The following is a 19,940-nucleotide window of genomic DNA, read 5'->3' on the forward strand; positions in this document are numbered from 1 at the left end:
AGCAGAAAAGTTTCAGAATTTTACTCAACACGTAGCATTTTGTGGCCACTTGCCATGTTTCCAACTGCAGTCGGCTCCAATGAGCTTTCATGAGTTTGTTTGGAAAATCCATCTGCTGGTTTTGGCCCCAGAGATGCCAGTTTTGCTGCCCTGCAAATCTGGCCACTGCTATCTCAAGTTGAACACACTAAGATAGCAGACTCTGGTAGCAACTTGCCAAAAATCAGCAGTGCTAGAGACTAAGATCTGGCATTCTGGCTCCTGGTCCCACATCCCAGTCACTGGGAATGCCAACTTTAATTATGTTTTACTGGCAATGTATATCTATATCTTTTCAGCACTGAATTGGGATGTTGTGCTCCAGCCAAGCACCAGCAGCCACATATCCTTCAAAGCAGATGTGAATCTTTTTTTGAGGAAAGAGCAACAGCTCATAAAAATACATAGGAAATCCCAAACACTCATCACTTAGCAACTTTCTACACTGAACTGATTGTACTTGTAGACTGCTGATTTGTGACTGATTATTTCAGTCACATCCATTTCACTGTGTATTCTCCCTGTTTGAAATGCATCTGGAGTGTCAGGGTCTGTAACTCTTTGGTGTTCTGAGGTCTTGTTTGCATGGTCTAAATGTAGAAGTCTCTCAAAAATAGTAGGATAGTGCACGTGAAAGGCAGTGGTGTAAATGTGCCTCCTTTACGTGGAATATCCATAATAAATTTTAAGGTTTCCATACTAGTCAGTCCTGTCCAATTATCAGACACATTAAAATGGCAAACAGGGTCTGCCTCGTGGTGTCATATGGTCCATTTCCTTACCTACAAGTCCCAGAGTGTTTTACTATGGCACAGTTTTCCCAAATCTTCATTGAAGTGCAATCCGCATAGATGCCAAATGTCATTTGAGGCTGTGGTGGCAGAAATGTCTCCTGTATCCTTACAATGGTGTGAGAAGGATTTTTATGACTATGAAATTCTGGAAAGCAGTTGGAATGTTTGGGTGCAGGGTGGTCAGAGTTATCACAGAGCTGTGATGCAGCAGCACAGGGCACTCACTGTCCCCACGCCCTGTGATCTGCTGATGTGCTTGCAGAGGGCTGTCACACACTTGTGGTCCTCCACCAGACACTTCAGTCCCCTCAGGTAGATCATTACATGCAAAAGAAGAAATCTGGAAACCTGGAGGGATGGAGGTGTTGGCTGGGATGCCCTGACTTGGGTCAGCAACTGGCAGAGCATTTTCTCTCTCATACTGACAGAACCCAGCTGGGAGGTTCCAGACTGTTGTTCCCATTGCTTCCCATGGATTTGTGCTCCAGCCACACCAAATTCCAGATTAATTCTTTGTGAAACCCTGGGCTAACTGGAGGAGGGAGGGAGAGAATGATCAGGAATGATGGGTTTTTAAAATCTTCTTTAAATCAATTACTGTCTGTGCTTACCATGCACATTAAAATTGGAGAAAATCCACAGTGCCTTGCTCTGCCATTTGAAGTATTTGTTGCCAGTCATTCTCAATTCCTTTGCAGGCAGCCCCTCCAGCAGAAGCATGGTTTTCTCTGGAGCTGACATTAGCACTGTTCCACTAGGTTGGCAAAATGCAGTGAGGACTGCGTTCCCTGGGAGGCTGGCTGTTTTCCATTTATTTCTCTGCTCTGGAAACAGGCCTAGCTGTAATGGCCTAACATATCTTAGAACAGGAAAATTACTAATTCAAGTCAGTGAGCATATTTTCATTTTAAAAGAGTAACAAATTAAATAAACTCCCTGCATTTTGCATTTGAGACCTCAGTGTTTCATCTGCTGTAATCTAATTCACCCATTCATTTCCTGCACATTCATTTTATCCCATTATTTGAGATTTCCTTTGCTTTTAATCCTGTGTTTTGAAGAGACCAAGAGTTACAGCAGAGAATAGATGAGAGACTAAATGGTAAATAAAAGAACAAACATGCCATAATATAGCTTGATGTGTTTCTAATCAATCTGCTTATTGCAGCTGGATCCTTAGGTGTGCAACTTTTCTGTCTCAGGTTGATTAAAATTTCTTTTAAAATAGGTGAAGTGGGGCTCTGTGCACAGTGTACCAGTACTAACTGTTGGTTGGTTTTTTAGGTTGTTTTTTATATAATAGCAATTATGGTTGCAGGTTTTAAAAAACAAACAAAATGACCATGGGAACCTACAGACTTTTTCTGGGCTGCTTTTGACCAACCAAACTCATGCAACAAGATCTTACTTAGCACTGAAATATTTACCTGTCTAGCTGGGGACAAATTGCTGTGTGATCAAAAGGTTTGATACTCCAAGAGAATCAAGAGATGCTCCTTTTTCTTTCTGTACCCTTCAGAAAAAATGTAACAGAAATGTCCTTCCTAGAGCTGTCCCACCTGCCTTGGTTGGCTCTGATGTGTTTTGCCATGGGCAATTGTTGTTTAGTTGTTGTCTCCCTTGAGACCTTCCTGTCCACAGGAACCACTGGGGAAAATTGTTCACTTCTCTGCATTTTCAAAAACCTAGATTGTTTTTCATCATGGGCCACCTTCAGGCCTGTGCAGGCCCCCTCTGAGCCTTTCCTGGGGGAAGTCTAAATCAAGTCTGAACATCAGCAGAGAAAGCAGGAGAAGAGTCTGACTGAAAAGCGGGGTCTGAGGGATGCTCACTCAGGTCTTCTGCTTGAAGAGTTAATATTTCAGGGTGCTGCATCCCTCTGAGAGTGAGCACTCCTGCCCTCCCTCGCCTAGCACCCAGGTGTGCCGAGGATGGCCAGAGAGGAGAAACAGACTTCTCAGAGAAACTTCTCTGGATCTCCCCAGTCTCAGTTGCAGAAACTACTGAGAGAGAGGCATATGCATGCAGATGTACACTAGTTTGGGCATGTGGAAACTGGTGACATAATTCAGACATCAAATTTTCCTTCACCTAACACCATAAGCAGGTGCCTGTTCTAGTTTTGCAGTGCTTCTGCACCAGCCCTATTAGCTTTTACAATTTTGATGAAATAAACCTTGGTTTTGCCATGGATTCCAAAGGGGCCTTTGGAAAGATAAAGCAACCTATTAATAAATCATTCAAAATCTATAGATTCTTTCTGGATTGATGTTAGCATCACCCTTCTTCACCCCTGCCCCTGTCCAAGAAACGTGTTTCTAAAAAAGTGTGAAATACTACAGACAAAACACATTTGAGTTTGTCAATCTGTTTTTCCACATTAGGGGGAGGAGCAGAACTGTAAGGAGAGGCAGAGTCAGCATCTGTGATGGTCTTGTGCATATGGACCCCTCTGTGATGATCTTTTGTAGGAATAATTTTGGTGGCAGCATGATGTGAGATCATGTCAGTAACCTCACTATGAGTCAGCTCTGCTCGTTTATCACGCTTCACATGCTTTTATTTTTGTTCTTGTGTTGTGCTGAATATTGAAGCCCTTCAGAATAAGGCATTTTTGGACCATTTCTGCCTGTTGGGCTCTGCTGGGAGCTGCACTGATGGAGCAGCTGTGTGTTCTCTGGAGCCCACCCTGGCACAGCATTGCTGTGACCTGCGCTGGGCAGGGTTCAGTGTGAGTGTGACACCTTTCCCACCATGCTGGGGTGGAGAAGAGAGTCCATCTGTCTTTTTCATGTTTTGGTTTTTTGTTTTGGTTGGTGTTTTTTTTCCTGCAGTGCCATGACACCCAGCAAAGGCTGAACAGTTGAGGACCCTGTTGCTGCAGCAGAAACATTTCTCAGCCAAATGGAGGCACAGTGCTGGCTTGCTGTCATTTACTCTGTGTATTGTACTTGTTTTTTTGAGACAGGATATTGTAACTGCTTGACCATTATCACCTTTTTTTTTTTTTTCACTATAACATTTAAAAAACCTCTCCAAAAACCCCAACCCCACATTTTTGCTTTCTTACTCTCCACTGAAACATAACTGTAGTGTCACTCACATTGGATTCAGTCTCCTTTAACAGTACATTTCAATGGTTTCATATGAGCATAAGCATTTGGGACTCCTTTACATTTATTTTCCAGTGAATAGATCCCATGGCTGTTAGAGCCCAATTGTCACATTCTCTTTAACCTGCAGGCTGGGGTGAGCTGACTGAAGGGTACCAGCAGCTACTCAGAATTAGGAAATGGGTCTGAAAACATAAATCACTTCTTTCTTGACATATACTAGATACAGTGCAGGGTATGTTTGCATTAGCAGTTGCCATATTGCATTAGGATCTGTGCTGATTAGATTTTCACTAATAGGAGCAGGGCAAATGTATTATATAGTTGCACAATTAAATATATTGTCAGACTGAGGGTGAAAGGATGGAGTAATGGAAAAAGCAGGGGATAAGGCTGGCTTTTCTTTGGAAGGAGCAAATGTGGAGAGGTCATGTTAGAGCCAGCAGGAAGTTTAAACAGAGTTTAAGGAGGTTGGTTGAGGAAATGTCATGACAGAACAGTGGAAATGACATGTTATGGAGCAGTGAATGATTAACTTGCTTGAGAAGAACCAGCAGACAATTTGAGCTGGGCAGAAAGATGTCACAGGAACTAACATTGGAGCAGGTGAGAGGTGCTGAGCTGCAGAAGGCAGGAGAAATTTGAAGAAGTGCATGCAGCCTTGAGAAAGAATAATGATAAGGAAGTGACTCAGAGTAGAAGGGTTTTGGTCCAGATTTAATGCAGTTTAGTGAAACTGCGTTTACCAAGAAATCCAGTTTTTTAACAGTCTAACATTTTTAAGTCAATATGGTTGTGTCTCTAATCCTTGCAGTTGTGAGTATTGTTTTCCATTTTCTTTGTTTTCAATTTTTTCTTCCCTTTTGCTTGCAACTATGAAAATCTCCTTGAAGCTAATGTAAAGACTTTGGTGGATTTTTAGTGGACTATGAATAAGCCTCTTCTAGTTTCATGGCTGAATGCTGATTTCTGAGCTGTTCTAGTTCCAGGCAGCATCTATAATTGCACATTATTATTTGAAATATAAAGATTTTAATTGCTTTCCAGAAAGCTTGAGAGGAAAATAATCCATATTGTTTGGCTTCTTCTAATTGGAGAACTTTTCCACACTGTAATGTGCCTCAATAGACCCATTCCATCACATTCTCTATTTCATTTTGAAGTCTCTTGAAGAGTTAATATTTCATGATTTGGCTGTTTTCCTTGATCTCCAGCCACAGAGGTTTTGTTTTTAAATAATGCTTGTCTTAATTTTCATAGCTGACGTGACTGGTTCAGATTGGATTATTTCCTTTGACCCAAACTGGGGCTACAGTTCGAAGATCCAACCAATCTGTGGGCAGCCCTTTTTTTCTTTAATAGCAGACTAATTGGCAGACCAATTAATCTGCTCATCTGTGAAAAGAAAATTTATGGCAATAAGTAGTTCTATTTCCAGAAGTCATTCTCTAAAGCAACATTACAGTGGCCCTGTTTACTTCATGCCCTGCAACACGATCCAGTGCTTCAACAGTACCACAGGTCAATTAGTGGACAATTTAAGCAATTATTAGCCACTAACAAGGGTGACTGGCATCATTACCCTTCCTGTTTACCAGCAAACTGTTATTTTAATACAAAGATCAACAAATAAATTAGGGCATCTGTTGTATTGCCATGTCTGCCTTGAAGTAAATGATATTAAATGGGCTTTGGTTGCTGCCAAATTCTTAACCCTGGCCTAATGAGATACACTGATATGTCTCTTGCTGATTACAGGAGCTGTAAAATTTAGTTTGTATTGATTTATTAACAGGAGGACCAAGTTCTTGGCAATGGTATTTTTTGTTTAATACTCTGATATCTGTCTTTTTATTTTAAACATTATAGATCCCAACTATTCAGACAGTCCAGAACTTTTGGGTTCCTCTGGAAGACAAAGCTATTTCCTAGTTGTATTGATTATTTGGATACTTACAATAATTTTAGGGTGAGGTTTGTATATCTAAATGTATGTTTTTGTCTCATGCTCCTTAGAACTGCCTCTTCCAGGTTAGAATTCTGTGAGCTTTTTTTAGCTTTTCCTTGGTATTTTCACAATGGGGTAAGGCTTCTTCAGGCTTAACTGACTGTCTGCTAAGTAAGAGAATCAAGTAAATCTCCTTTTGATGGGTAACTTGGCTGCAGCAGCCCGAGCAGATCGGGGTGCCTGGGGAGATGCTGGGTCATGTTTGACACCAAGCTCTGGGTGCCCAAGACCCTTTAGGTGGGCGCAGCAGGAATCAGGCACAGCAGACCCTCTCCCACTGCATGTTCATGTGCAGCCTTCCACACCACTGCATGTTCCTTCCTGGGGAATAGTAACTGCCTGCTGAAGCTGAGAACTGCAGCTTCCAGCTGCCAAGATGCTGCTGCCAAACTCTGTGAGCGAGGCTGCAGCAGTACCAGGGGGAATGAGCAGAGCCTGGACAAGCCTCTCCACTGGCACCGTGACAGCCACAGCAGAGCCCTGAGAGTCTGGGCTCTTGTGTCACCTCCTGAAAGAAAAGCAGTCCTGTTGCTCCTGAGGTATTCCCAGTCCTCCCTGCTGCCTGAGGAGATGTGGATGTGCCTGCCTGCTGTGCTGCCAGGGCCTTTGCTGAATGATTCACAATGCACACAATGCGATATTTGTGCTGGTTTTATTTCCACTTGAAGAGCCTTATCTAACCTGGGATAAAACTTGTTCTGGACACACTGATTTCTGAATAACTCCTTCAAGTGTTTCAGAAAACACAAATGATGTGATGTTTGAGTCTAGTTGAGTCAAGCTGCAAGCTCTTCAAAACTAAAACCAGCACAGGGTCTTGAGAAACCAAAGACTAAGTGAGGGGTTGTTTCCCTTTAAGTGATTTTGAGCCCTCCAGGTGTGAGTACTGTGGATTATGTTTCACACACTGCCAGGAAACAGTCAGAGCAGCAGTTTAACATAGCTAAGCTTTTTGTGTTTGCATACAGTTAGGAAATCTGGTTATTCAGGATCCAACTGTGTCCCCGTCGTTCCTTCGTGTTCTTGCTGCTGGATAATGAACAAAAGTCACAACTCCAGCCAAAAAGCAGATCAATGTTCAGTTTCCTTCATCGAGAGGAGGTAATTGTAGGAACATTTCCTGAGAAATATAATTATGTATATGCTAATTTGCCTCAGAATTCAGGTTTAGTTTCTTCTCGAGTGCAGGACCTGGTTACGGAAAGTTCCTCTCTCCTCTTCAGGATTAGTCACTGAGACATGAAAAAATTGCTGATGTTTAGAGTCAACTAGACCTTGATCATCTCAGACATTTCAGAAGCCTCATTTTTCTCCATGTGCCTCAGAAAATTAGAATTCATTCCAACAGCAGCCTAGCTTCAGACTTTCTGGTATTTGAAATACAAAGTAGGCCTTAAGAAATTAGCTGAACAAAGGAGTCATGAAGAATGTGAGATTTTAGTTTCATCTTTAATGCATGTTTCAGCCAAGCTATAAACAAATGTGTTTAACCTGGCACAAACATGGGGTTTAGAGGCTTTTTTCATACTTTGACTGAACCACAAAAAAATCAGGTCTGAAGTCAGCCAGTTAGCCCAGGCCATCCCTTCTATGCTGAATTATTGCTTGTTATAGCTATTCCCTGAGGCTTTACCCTGTCCAGTGTTAAATGTTTCTGATGATGGGATTCCACTCTTACCCTGGAGAGACAATTCCACACTCTAATAGAGCTCACCATTACTGAAATTTTACTGATGAGCAGCCTTAATTTTTCTCTGCTTAATTTTATCCTGTTACTAGACCGTAGTGATTGATTTATTCTGGGGAAATTCAGTAAATGGTTCCTGCTTCACAGGATGGACCTTACAATAAATAGCAAATTGTCATGACCTATCTGTGGGTGTCCTGAGATTACACAGGAACTCAATTTATCTCGACATTAATTCCCTGGAAGCTATTTCTGTCAGTACCAACTCAGTGGAGGGAGGGATGAGCAGTGAATTTAACTGCCAGATTCCCATCTCCTGCCCCAGCACCAGCCCTGGCCTGAGGCAATGACGAGGCCAAGAGGAAGGAGCTCCTGCAGGCTCTGGTGCTGGGAGATGCTCAAAGGAAGGGCATTTAGGATCTGCTTCTCCATCACTTGCCTGGGTTCCACACTAAAGGAGCTGAGGAGGTGGAGTTACTCTTGGTTTTTATGAGTGTAGAAAAAGTGAAGAATATGACCTCATAAATTCCAGTCCACCACTGGCACAATATTCCTGTGCCCAGTGCACATATTATGCAACTCTCCCAATTTTTGTGAGGCATTTTACTCCTCTTCACACGTGCAGGTGATCTAAAATCTGTGTGCATATGTCATGGCTAGGTCTGGGTGTATGCTGAAACGGATTTGAGATGGCTCATCTCAACAAATTTCCACTCACAAGATGAACTCTGTGCAGGCTGGTGTGAGGGGTATCTTCATTTCTCCTTTACGAGCAGAAAGATTTTGTTCTGGTGGCTTAGCTGATGAGCAGTAACTTCTCCCTCTGTGGAAACTTGACACTCTCTGGTTATGCAGCTGTGGTGTACTTGCATTATGAGGACAGATTCAGGTTTCTCTCCTTAAAGTTCTTGGACTTTTAAGCAGGTGGCAGGTGCTATGTGATTGCAAGTGGTTTGTTCTGTTGGAAGCAGGAGCAGTGCCAGGAGGAATCATCATTCTAATCTTTTATATGTGAAATTTCAAGTAGATATCTGGAAATCATTGATGTCACAGACATCCCTCTTCAAACTCTTTTTAATTTTTTTTTCTCAGGTATAATTGATTTCCTCGTGAGCCACCATCCAATTGCAAAAGTACTGAGAGACCACCTAGTATTCAAGATTGCCCCCATGCTCAATCCTGATGGAGTTTACCTAGGAAATTACAGGTATGGTACAGGTGGGGAATGAACCTAATATTGTTATATTTGCCTTGTACACCTTGCACTGTTTTGTCATTGCATCTTATATGGCTTGTTTCAATTCATTCCTCTTCAACTGGAGATTCTCACATGGCCATGTGCTTCCTGAAATTCCTACCTAGGAAAGGGGTAAATAGGGAATTTGTTTGTTTCAGGAGGTAGAGAGCAACTCTCCAAGACAGCAGGGTATCTGCTCTACAGGCCTCCCCCAAGCGTAGGAGTTAATGTCAGCTTAGAGTTAGACCTTAGCTGTGTTTCATAAATGCACTCATTATGCTGCTCATCAGCCTCTATGTAAATGTGTCAGTCAATCACAGCTCCCTTAAACTACCCAGATCATCCATTAAAGTCACAGATTTCACTCTGTTATTGTACTGTAATAGATAGGAATACATGGAATGGAATAATCATTCCACCCTATGCTAATTTTGCTCCATTTCAGTATTTGAATTACTACTTTACCACCTCCTCTGTTGAGATCGTATTCAGATAATCTTTTGTTTTCCCTAAAATTGTTTGCTCTTAATGCATTTATTTACAAAATAAATGTGCTGCTGGAGGTGATAATGAAAAGCAGTTGATTAGCTGATGATTTGTTTGTGGGGGCAATTACATGTACCACACAGTTCTCTGGAGAAGCCCCTGAGAAATGAAATATACTGCATGTGGTTTTGCTTACAGTGCAAGACTAAATAACACAATTCACTTTGTAGCCAGGCTACCTTGAGCTTTGAAATAATTAAGTATTGCCTTGCTAAGCAGAATAAGGCTGGGTTATTGCATGGGTGAGGAGACCACTGAGGAGGAAGATAGAAGGTGCAGAAAATGGGGCTGCTGGCAACTCTTTATTGAGGAAACAGCCTCAAGTTCTGCCAGGGGAGTTTTAGATTAAGTATTAGCAAAAAAAATCTTTACTGAAAGGGTGGTCAGGCATTGGAACAGGCTGCCCAAGGCAGTGGCGGAATCACTGTCCCTGGAAGTGATAAAAAAATGTGTGGGTGTGGTGCTTAGGGACATGGATTAGCAGTGCTGGGCTAATGGCTGGACTCTGTGGTTTTAGAGGTCTTTTCCAGCATTTGTGATCCTGTGATCTGTGCTCCTTATCCCTCCTTTTCTTTGTTCATTGCTAAGCTGAAGCAGCAGGGAGTTGTGGGGGTGATTTCCACAGTGGTTCTGGGTGTTCTGAGTGAAACTTCACAGACCAGGTGGTGTCCTTCCAGCTGCAGTGATATTCACCCAGCTCTTGGCAAATCCCAAATCAGACAGTGATACTACAGTGGTGGCATCAGACAGCACCAGGAATTTATCAGGATCTGTCACTATACAGGAAAAAAGCCCCAAAATGGCTCTAGAGTCTGGTGCTACATCACTTTCCTTTCTTCCAGGTTCCTTGCACACAAGCAAACTCCAGTTGCAATTAAGCAGCTTTTGTTTTCCCCCTAAGTTCACTTGCCCTGTAGGGTTTTTCCCCTGCTCTTTTATTTATAGCTTTTCAGAGACATGCAGCTTTTTATAGGCATTCATATGGCTCAGAACTTGAAAAGCCTTTTGGGAAGCCAGGTAGTGAGAAAGGGCATGTGAATTAATTTGGAATTGCTGAGCTTGATGGTGTACTCTTGGTTTCACTTTCCATGATATGCAGGATTTTCAGCCCTCCTGAACTAAAGAGAATTTTAATGAGCTAGTTGAAAAAAAACATTTGATTTTCTTGCAATTCTTCACTGTATTTACAAATGGCCTAATGTAACTAATAAGTTAAAAATGAGGATAATAAGCAAAATGCTACCTGTTATCTTGAGAAGAATATTAAAAAGGCTAGTAATGTGCCAGCATTGCAGTTAACTAGTGCTGAGTGAATAATTTGCAGCAGACACTTTATTTCCTGCTCATACAAAATCCACAAGCACATCACAATTTATTTACTTGAATTTACTGGATGAATGTCTAAAAAAATCTCTAAGGATCACTTGCTTGCATTTGAAAATTTAACTCTGAGGTTTCTCAGTGATAGGCTAGATAACTCTGCTTCATCTCTTTTGGTCTTTGTTCAGATTAGCACATAAATAGGACTTTGAGAATTTTCCACATAGTGGGGTCTAACACAGATCTGTTGGCTGGGGATAACCCCCTGCTTTTGCAAACAGGGGTGCCACATGCAACAAGAGCAGTTTTAGGCATTTGAACTTCTTCCTGTTATCTCCCTCCTTCTCAAAGCAGCAGCTGGTGACTATTTCTTTGGTTCATTGGAGGTTCACATTCAGACTATGCAAGCTAAGATAATGAAATGGGTAATTAAACCTCATGCTTGAGTTTGTAAGTTGATCTCCTGCCAGTGTGGGAGAGGATTTTCTTTTACCCCACCAGTGCACAGCCTTGCACAACTGGCAAAGTGCACTGTTGGATGCACTTGGCTGTCCTCTGGAATGTCAGGCACAGTGGGCACCATGAGGAGGCTGAGAGTGTCGGTAGCTCTGGGAGAAGGGATGGGATGGGATGGACTTGTTCTCCTGGCACCAGGACAGGAAGAAACCACTCACCAAGCCAGAGTGATACGGTAGCAGCTAATCTGGGGAGATTTTCTTCATTGCCATTTTTGGGGATGCAGGACTGACTGAGGGTGTGAGTCCTGTGCTCTCATCCAAAATCCTCCTTCCTTTGTTGTTGTGAACTGAGGTTTAGGAGTTTAAGCCACATTTGCAACCATGTCACCAAGAATTGCCTGTTATCCACAAACCATTGCTCATTCTCGAGAGAACAGACAAAAGGGGTTGTGACTCTGACTTGGATGTGGTGAAATTTTCATCACCAGCAACAAGTGAGTTTGGGACTGCAACTATAAAGCACAGACTCACCTGTGAGGAAAGCTGTTTATGTGTTGCATGTATATTCAGGTGGCTCTAAAAGAAATGGTCATGGAAATGGATGTCAGAGCTCAGTGTATCAGGATGCATGGAAATGGGATGCTAGACTTTACTGATTTATTCAAGTTTATGCAAGAGTTTAAGAATTTTTATTCCTATAAAATTAGGAATGAAAAGACAAGACATCCTTGTGGGATGTGCAGGGCAGATTAAGCAGCTCCTTTAATTCAGAATGCGTAGAAAGTCTATACACAATTGGAACAAAAGGTTTGTAGGCTTTGTTTGGTTTTGTTTTTTAAACACTTTTTTCAGTGGAAAAAATCACCCTCCAAGTCCTTTTCTTGCTGCATGATTATACCCAGCTCCTCCTGAAATGCAGAATAATAACAGGTACCTGCTGTTTGCTGTGGCCAAGGATGCAGAGTCTTTCCCAGAACAGGAAGACAGGCTTCTCCCTTTCCTTGAAGTCTTTAAAGCCTGGTATCACTACACTTCTAAGTGTAACTGGCTTTGAAGTTACAGTGTATGGATGAAGTTATGCTGCATGGGCTTGTTAATTAAATTGACCAGGAAGATGCCATTGTTTGACCCAGCTAAAAGAGAGTCTTCAGCATAATTTTCCCGCATTTCTAGCTGGCAACTTGTCCTTAGCTCTCACCTGAATAGAAATACTCCTTTTGCTGAGGGTAGTGCATGACTTGAACTTTAGCTTTAGTTTTAAAAAAACGTGGCACAAAAATAAAAATATTTGTGAGTTTCTCCATAGCACTAATCTCACCCTCTCTGATGGATTAAACTGTGAAACAGCTTTAGGAAATAAAGGAAAACTAGTGCAGTGAAGAGAGATTTCTCAACTTTTCTCCCTGTATTTGCAGTACAGCATTATCATATTGCCATCCCCAGGGAGGAGGGGGTAGACTAAGGGGAGGAAAAAAAAGTGTTCTTGATTTAAAAGTCGTACATCCCCAGGCTTGGCCTGAACTTTCCTTTATCAAGAGCTTGTTCTTAAGCTGGCATTCTGCAGCTGAATGCTGAAATGTGTCCCTGCAGGCGAGATGACTGTACCACACTGTCTCAGATTAGTTCCAATTTGTCAGCCTCACCTTTCAGAGGCAAAATCCCACACTGGCACCAAAAGGGATGTGTTGCTCAGGCTGGGAAGCTCTTCACTGAGGTACCCCAGAAATGCCAGGGCAAGGCAGATGAAATATCCTGACCGCTCTCTGAAGGCTCTGTCGCATGCCCCAGTGAGTGTTCCCTTTCCTTTTCTGTGCTCCTTCTCTGGGCGAGCTGTGACAGTATCAGCCCTCAGTAAATCACAGCCATGAATTAGCTGAAATGTGCTGAAATCCCACCAATGCTGTATCCTTCCAGTCAGATTGTTGGGACTGCAAGAATTTGTGTGAATGGGGAGGAGAGGGCACACACTGATTCCAATCCTGTCTCATTTCACTGTCAGCAACAATATTTTTGAACCTTACCTCTTGTTTCTGTAAGGAGTTAACAGACTAATTTGGTGGACAGAAAGGAGACCAGCCCTACCCAGGCTGGAAAACCAAATTCACCATAAACAGTGTCAGTGTCCATATGAAAGCTGTGTTAGGATTTCATGTTTTTAGCAAATAGTATATCTTTGTCTCAGAAATGTAGTTTTATAAAGACTTAAATCGTTTGTAGAAGGTAGTCTAATTTAGCAAAAAAAAAAAAAAAAAAAAAAGGAAGGCTTGAGAAACATTTTAAATAATTCATACCAGCATTTTATAAAGGACAATCTTACTTTTTTTTGTTTGTTAATGGCAAGGTTTGTTTAACAACTGACCTTTTCTAAACGCTCCTTTTGAAAGATCTGAAATATAATCAGAAAACTAGGCTTTGGATCAGGTGAAATAGTTCAGATTTATCCTGAACATGTTTTTCTGGACTTTATTTCTGTGACTGAAGAAATAGTAAAAAATTCATGTTCACATGTAATTCATAAAGGGTTTTTAACAGTAAAGGCACATGTAGACTTTATGCAAATTATTTTATTATTTCTGTCCCTTTTGGGGGGACTGGATATGTCAGGTGGTTTTTGCTATCACTTATTCAGTTGTAAGACAGAGCTGTACACATGCAGACTATCATTATTTTTCACCTATTTTTCTGGCAGACAAGATTTTTCTTTTTCCCCCTTAACTTCATTTAATAGATGTGAAATTCATGAATTTCCTTAAATTGAAAAACAGAGTATCCATCTCAGATGACAAGATGAAGCTCTCAATGGAGTTTATTTTTCCTAATTAGGTGTTTGTCATTGTGTATTCCATATAGCAATGTATAAGTAAACAATTGTGGACCTTTTGAATAAATTTATTGGTTTTATTTATGTTACTGGGGATAAAAAAAATCTATAATTACCAGGTAGAGCAGCAATATAACTGGTATTTAATGACAATTACTTTTTGTTACCATAGAAATGAGTCCAAAGTAGTTACCTATAATTTCTCATTTCCAAACCTCACACATGTTGTATTGCAGTATTACCATAGTAATTGCCTATTAGTCATCATAAAATAAGCAGTTACCCAGAAGATATCAGGATAGTGTGAAATTTCTCATCTTGCTCAAAACTTGCAGCACATGCCACTTCTCATCTTCCCTTAGCTGGATTTTTGCCTGAATGACAAGAATGTCCCTTGCACTTTAACCCCAGGGAAGGAGGGATGTGGCTAAGAGAGGATTGTACTCCATAAACACACAGTCAGGAAAAGTGTGCTCCCTCTTTGGATAACACAGAACTGTTTCTCATTAGTGAAAAACAGGGATTTCTCAAGCCCTTGAAATGGAGGTTCATTCCTTGCCATGCATTTACTATTTATATTTTTTTTCCAATTCAGTTGTGAGCAAAGCAGAGGCTGCATGCCTTGGGTCTGGGAGCCCAGCTCTGTGTGCCAGACCCCACAAGCCCAGGATGCACTAATGCAGCCATAGTGCAGGATGCTCCCTGTATTACCTTCACCTTGCCTGACTTTTTATTTTAAATTGCATGTTATTGAGGCCAGTGAGTCTCTCTCTGAGCCCACCTAGATCTGATATCAGCTGGGAATGGCCATTTCGTGATTCACCTTCTCCCAGGAGGCTGGAGGAGAGGCATGGCAGAAGCTTTCTCCTTCCCCAACTCTTGCTTGGCATTGAGGATGGGTAAGGAATCTTCTCTTCTGTCCCGCCCACATCCAGCATGTCCCAGCTCACGTGTTGTGCCAGGCTGGGGCTCTGGGAAGCAAATTCAGGGGTGGAGGCACAGCTGTGACCCAGGTGTGCTCTGGGCAGCAGCAATGGAAAAGCCCAGGGAAGAGCAGAGTTATCTGTGACCCTTTCACCCACCTGGCTCGTGGCATTGCTATTCCTTTCCCATCTGGAAGTGTTCTGTCCATCATGGCTTTTATTGCCCAGAGAGTTCTGCCACCACAGGACAGCTACAGGGCTCGCTGCTTTGCTCACCATTACTTAAAAAAATCTCCCTTGTAAAAAAAAAAAAAAAAACCAAAAAAAATGTTGTCAACCTTTATCTTAAAACAAATGCTAGGTTTGCAAAAGGGTTCCTATCTATTGCTGTTGAAATGCTCTTTATATTGATGTGGTAACTGCTCATTTAAACCATATTACAGCTCCTGAGTATTTTTCAGTTGCTATTGATGTGACAAATTCTCTTGCACAGAGGACTGCACCAATCAATAGAGTCAGTATATGTGCTTTAACAACAAAGCCACATGCCTTGGGGTTCCAGTTGAATCTGAACGTTTTAGTAGCATTAAATAAAGCTATATTTATTTTGCTTTTGGTGCAAGGAAAAAAAAATCCCAACCCAACCTAATTTAATACAACTTGTTGGAAAGGTTTGAAGGCAGCATTATGGGCCATTTCCACATGTGATGAATACCTAACTAGTGTCAGAGCTGCTATTTTGTTTTTGTAAGCGAATTCTTCTCTTTTAGTTAGATTGATCTGGAGCTACAGAGTAGCCTTTTATTTTTAGACGAGCGGGGAGAGAAGTCATTACAAGAAATACTGAAATCATAGCTTTTTTTATAGCTGCCACTATTCCATTGAGAATGAGACATGATGTCCTTAAAGAGACAGGGCTATTTATTTTCCATTTAAATAGCACCATTTGTGATTATTACCTCTGAGCCATTATGCAGAGAATAAGCACCCAGCTCATGAATCCCAGCCAAGTGAATCAAAGTTTTGTACCTAAGTGCCATTTATGTCTGTAAGCTGTTGTAGGAGCCTATTCTTGACCTTCACTGACTTCATTTCTTTTGCATATCTTTATCTTCCAGAATGTATTTGTAATTAACAGGGGTGTTAAAGTCAGTTTGGTTGAAATATTTGTTTCTTTTTTTTTTGTCTCCTGAATAGCTGATCTTAGGCCTGAATAATCCCATCTGGGTTTCTTAGATTTACTTTCAGTTAAGTGACTAAACATATTTGGCTTTCTTCTCTTTTTTTAATTTCCTCTATAAATCTGGCTTGTATCTCTGGTGGTTGGAGCTCTTAGTTCTGTTCATAGCAGCAAACAAAGGACTGAATTCTCCTGTGATTTTTTTTTCTTTGGGTTGACTGCCTTGCAATTGTGTTTTATTTGGGGATATATATATTTTTTTAATTATGTGAACGACTTCGTAAACTTCTCTTAGCAAACTTCTGTGGATCTTTGTTTTGCTTTTGCCTTGACAGAGGGGAGTGTCAGTGCAGTGGCAAAGGGCAGCAGAGAGGTCCTTTGGGTGCTTCTCCCAAGAGGAGACGAGCTGTGATAAGGTGCAGGTGTCACCAGTGGGGACAATCCCCACTCCAATTCCTGTTTTGTCCCCTCCCTTCCCCCAAACCAGGTTTGTGCTGCTCTGGCTTTGCTGAGCAAAGGGAGGCGCCCAGGAGTGGCGCTTGTAATGAGCGCTGTGGCTCAGGAGCGTGTTGGTTCTCCCTGGGCTTTCTCCCCCTCCTGCCCTTTCCCTATTTGTTTTCCCCTCTCTGGCAGAGCTGTAGGCCCAAAAGAAAGGTGTGGCTCCTTGCATGAGGCCAGAGCAGCTGGGCAGCTCCGTGGGAACCCTGCTGGCTTGGAGCTGTGCTTGCCTTGCCAGCAGCATCAGGAGTTCCCCACACACGTGGGAGCACATGGCAGACCCTGAAGTGTTGATGAGGTTGGGCCCCATTCCAGCCCTCTGTTCTCCTGCTAAGAAGGAGCTGCATCCATCCCTGAGGATGCCCACAGAGCTGAGGCTATAAACAGCGATTCAAGCTGTCCTTGTGCTCTGGTTATTGAGTTGGGTTGTTCCATAAGTAGACTCCTGCATTCTATCCCATCTTCAGGAGTCACTTTGGAAGAGATTTCTCTGTCCTGACTCCTGGTGAGGAGTACACTTCACTGTAGTACTTGGCAGTACTTCCTGAATTCCTGGAGAAGGCTCCAGGGAGACCTTATTGCTGCCTTTCTATACCTCAAGGGGGCTTGCAAAAAGATGGGGACAGGCTTTTTAGCAGGGTCTGTAGCAACAAAACAAAACAACTGGTAATGGTTCTAAAATAAAGGAAAGGAGATTCAGACTACATATAATGAAAAAAATGTTTAGGATGGGGGTGCTGAAACAGAGGCACAGGTTGCCCAAAGAAGTGGTAAAAGCCTTGTCCCTGAAAACTTCCAAAGCCAGGTTGGATGAGTTCTGAGCAATCTGGTCCAGTTACAGATCTCTCTGCTCTTTGCAGGGCAGTTGGACTAGACAGCCTTTAATTGTCCCTTCCAGCCTGAACTATTCTATGATTCTGTGACTCTCAGAGAACTGAGACCCCTCTCAGCTGGTGCATGGAGCAGAACCAGACTATTACTGTGTTTTAGCTTTACAGGTTACACTCCAGTGCTTGTTTGTGCCAGCAGGGATTGTCTTGGCAACAATTAAGTGAAAAATGGAAACTGCAAGTCAAGAGGGGGAATTTTTTCCTTAACTCTAGAAATTACCAATTAGAGGTCAAATTCTGCCTTCATGAGAGCACATGCAGTCCCTTTTGAGTGAACAGCCTAAAGAGGGAGAGTGAGGAAGGTGTTTTGCCTGCAGTCTGTGAACACAGGAAGGCCCAGCTTGTGATTTGTGTGTATCCCATTTTCAGACTCTTCCACTCCAGGCAGCATCTCAGAATCTTTCTCAATCGTTTCTCGCTTCCACTGTCCCATTTCAGCAACATCTGTTCACCCACACAGACTCACCAGCTGCCAGGGCAGGCTGGACAGGGATTAACTTTTCCTGAAGACCTTTCTGGACAGACATCCTGGAATTTTTTGAAGTTGTACCTATTTACACGAGATCACCAGCAACTACTGGTCACTCCCATGATCTCTGCTAGAGCCTCTTTCCTTGCAGTCATAATTACATATAATAGAGTTATAATGCTATACAAAGGAAGGGTTCAATACTCTAAATTGGGAAAAAAATTATCAACTGGCACTAGCAAAGTCCAGTCTTTGTATTCCAACTGCTGCTGTGTGGGTAGGGAGGGGGAAATACCAATCCAAGCTATTAGGAAAAAAATAGCAGCCTAAGGGAATGTTTGTTTAGGTTCCACTTTTGTTGTTTTCTTTTCCTGGGTGACAGCTGTTCTCTTATTTTTTTTTTATTTTTAAAATTGCGGCACTTAAAATGATGGCAGCTTGCTGTTTAATTTATAATATTAGTCCTAAGGGCAGTGTCATGTAATGTCAAAACAATCCTGAGACAAAGCTAAATAATAAGCATTCGTTATCTAAACCAATATTGTATTAATAAAACAAGATTAAAGAATTTGAGGATGTGCATCCCTTCTGAGGAGTGTAGAGGCAGACACCTGCCCAAAGCTCCCACTCACATGTCTTGGTCAGCACATTAACTCCCAGACACTGTAATCTCTGTGTTATTTGAGAATGTCTCATGAAGCACCTCTAAGTGTTTCAGAGTTGGGATGTTTCATTTTCTGTTTCGAGAAGAAACCATTTTGCTTGGCTTAATTCTCATAAGGAAGGTGTCCCAAAAGAAACACGTTTAAATATTGAGTTTAAGGATCTTGGAAGGCATAGAGCTCTTGAAAACTAGTCCTGGTGCTGATTTGAAAATTTATGTTGTAAAGGAAACTTTATTTAGCTACTAGTACACATCCCTTTTCTGCTGAAGCACGGAGAGATGGGAGACTGCTGTTCCACAGCTGCTTTGAGCTCAGGAAAATGTGTTCTGGGTACCCAGAGGGGCAGTTCAGCTCTGTTTTCCCCCCTGGCTGTGCATCCCTGCCATCTCCTTTTTGCTAAGACTGGTGCTTGTGTGGCAGTGCTGTGAGCTAGAAAAATACTGATTCCACAGAAAACCAACCTGACAAAACAGTTCTCACTTGTGTCCCAGTGCAGCCAGAAAAGTGGGACCCAGACAGAAGAGAGGAATGAGCAGAGAGGGATCCCTTTTTCATGGCAGCTTGGGATTGACATAAAGCAATTCTGAATCCAGAGCATAAATTGTAGGTGGCTGTTTTGCAGGATTCTGGGGGTCTTGGTAATGAAATACAGTGGCAGCCAGTGATTTCTTGGATGGGTTTTGGTGTGTTCAAAAGCAGCCATGCCCACATGATCTCGTTTTTAGGATTATTATTTCCTAACAGCAGCAAACAATTATTTACACTATTTGGTAATAAATTGAGTGACTTGGCATGTCCACTTAATAAAAAAGGGGCTTTTTGGTGTAAGAAGCTGGAAACGAGCTTTCCATGCAACTGTTATACCCCATTATTTACGCATGGCAAAAAACTGCCCACAAACCCCTTTTCTCTCTGCTCCCTATAAATGCAGAAGCCATCATAGCTGTGCTGACCTGGCAGAGGGAGCAATTAATCTCAGAGCAGATTACTTCCCTGCTGCCTCTGGCGCCAGGCAGAGGAGGGGGGTGTCAGGCTGGGAGGAGGGAGATGTGACAGCTGATGGCCTTGCCTGGTTGGTGCCTAGGAGCTGGAGGAAGAGCTCTCTGCCAGCATGGAGGAGCTGGGATCAGAAAAGGGATGTGGGATTTCTGGACCTGCAGTTTCTGGCCACAAAAACGTTGCGGGTCTGCCTGTGTGAGTGGGACAGGGATTGTGGCTTCTTGTCCCCTCCCAGGCTGGGAAGGATGGACGTTCCTGAAGACACCTTCACATGCATCTCCTCAGTGTTACCC

At 42.3% G+C, this 19,940-nt stretch overlaps 1 protein-coding gene across 1 annotated transcript in view; it reads left to right on the forward strand.

The window, feature by feature from the left end:
- AGBL4 (AGBL carboxypeptidase 4) overlaps positions 1–19,940 on the forward strand; it is an 880,299-nt gene that overhangs the window by 690,825 nt on the left and 169,534 nt on the right. The window contains exon 8 of the mRNA XM_041421668.1: positions 8,734–8,848. Within this exon, the coding sequence (XP_041277602.1) occupies positions 8,734–8,848 (115 nt within the window). The remainder of the gene's footprint in view (positions 1–8,733; positions 8,849–19,940) is intronic.

Source organism: Onychostruthus taczanowskii, unplaced genomic scaffold (genome assembly GCF_017590055.1).
Source record: "Onychostruthus taczanowskii isolate IOZ18803 unplaced genomic scaffold, ASM1759005v1 scaffold7, whole genome shotgun sequence".
Taxonomy (NCBI): Eukaryota; Metazoa; Chordata; class Aves; order Passeriformes; family Passeridae; genus Onychostruthus; species Onychostruthus taczanowskii.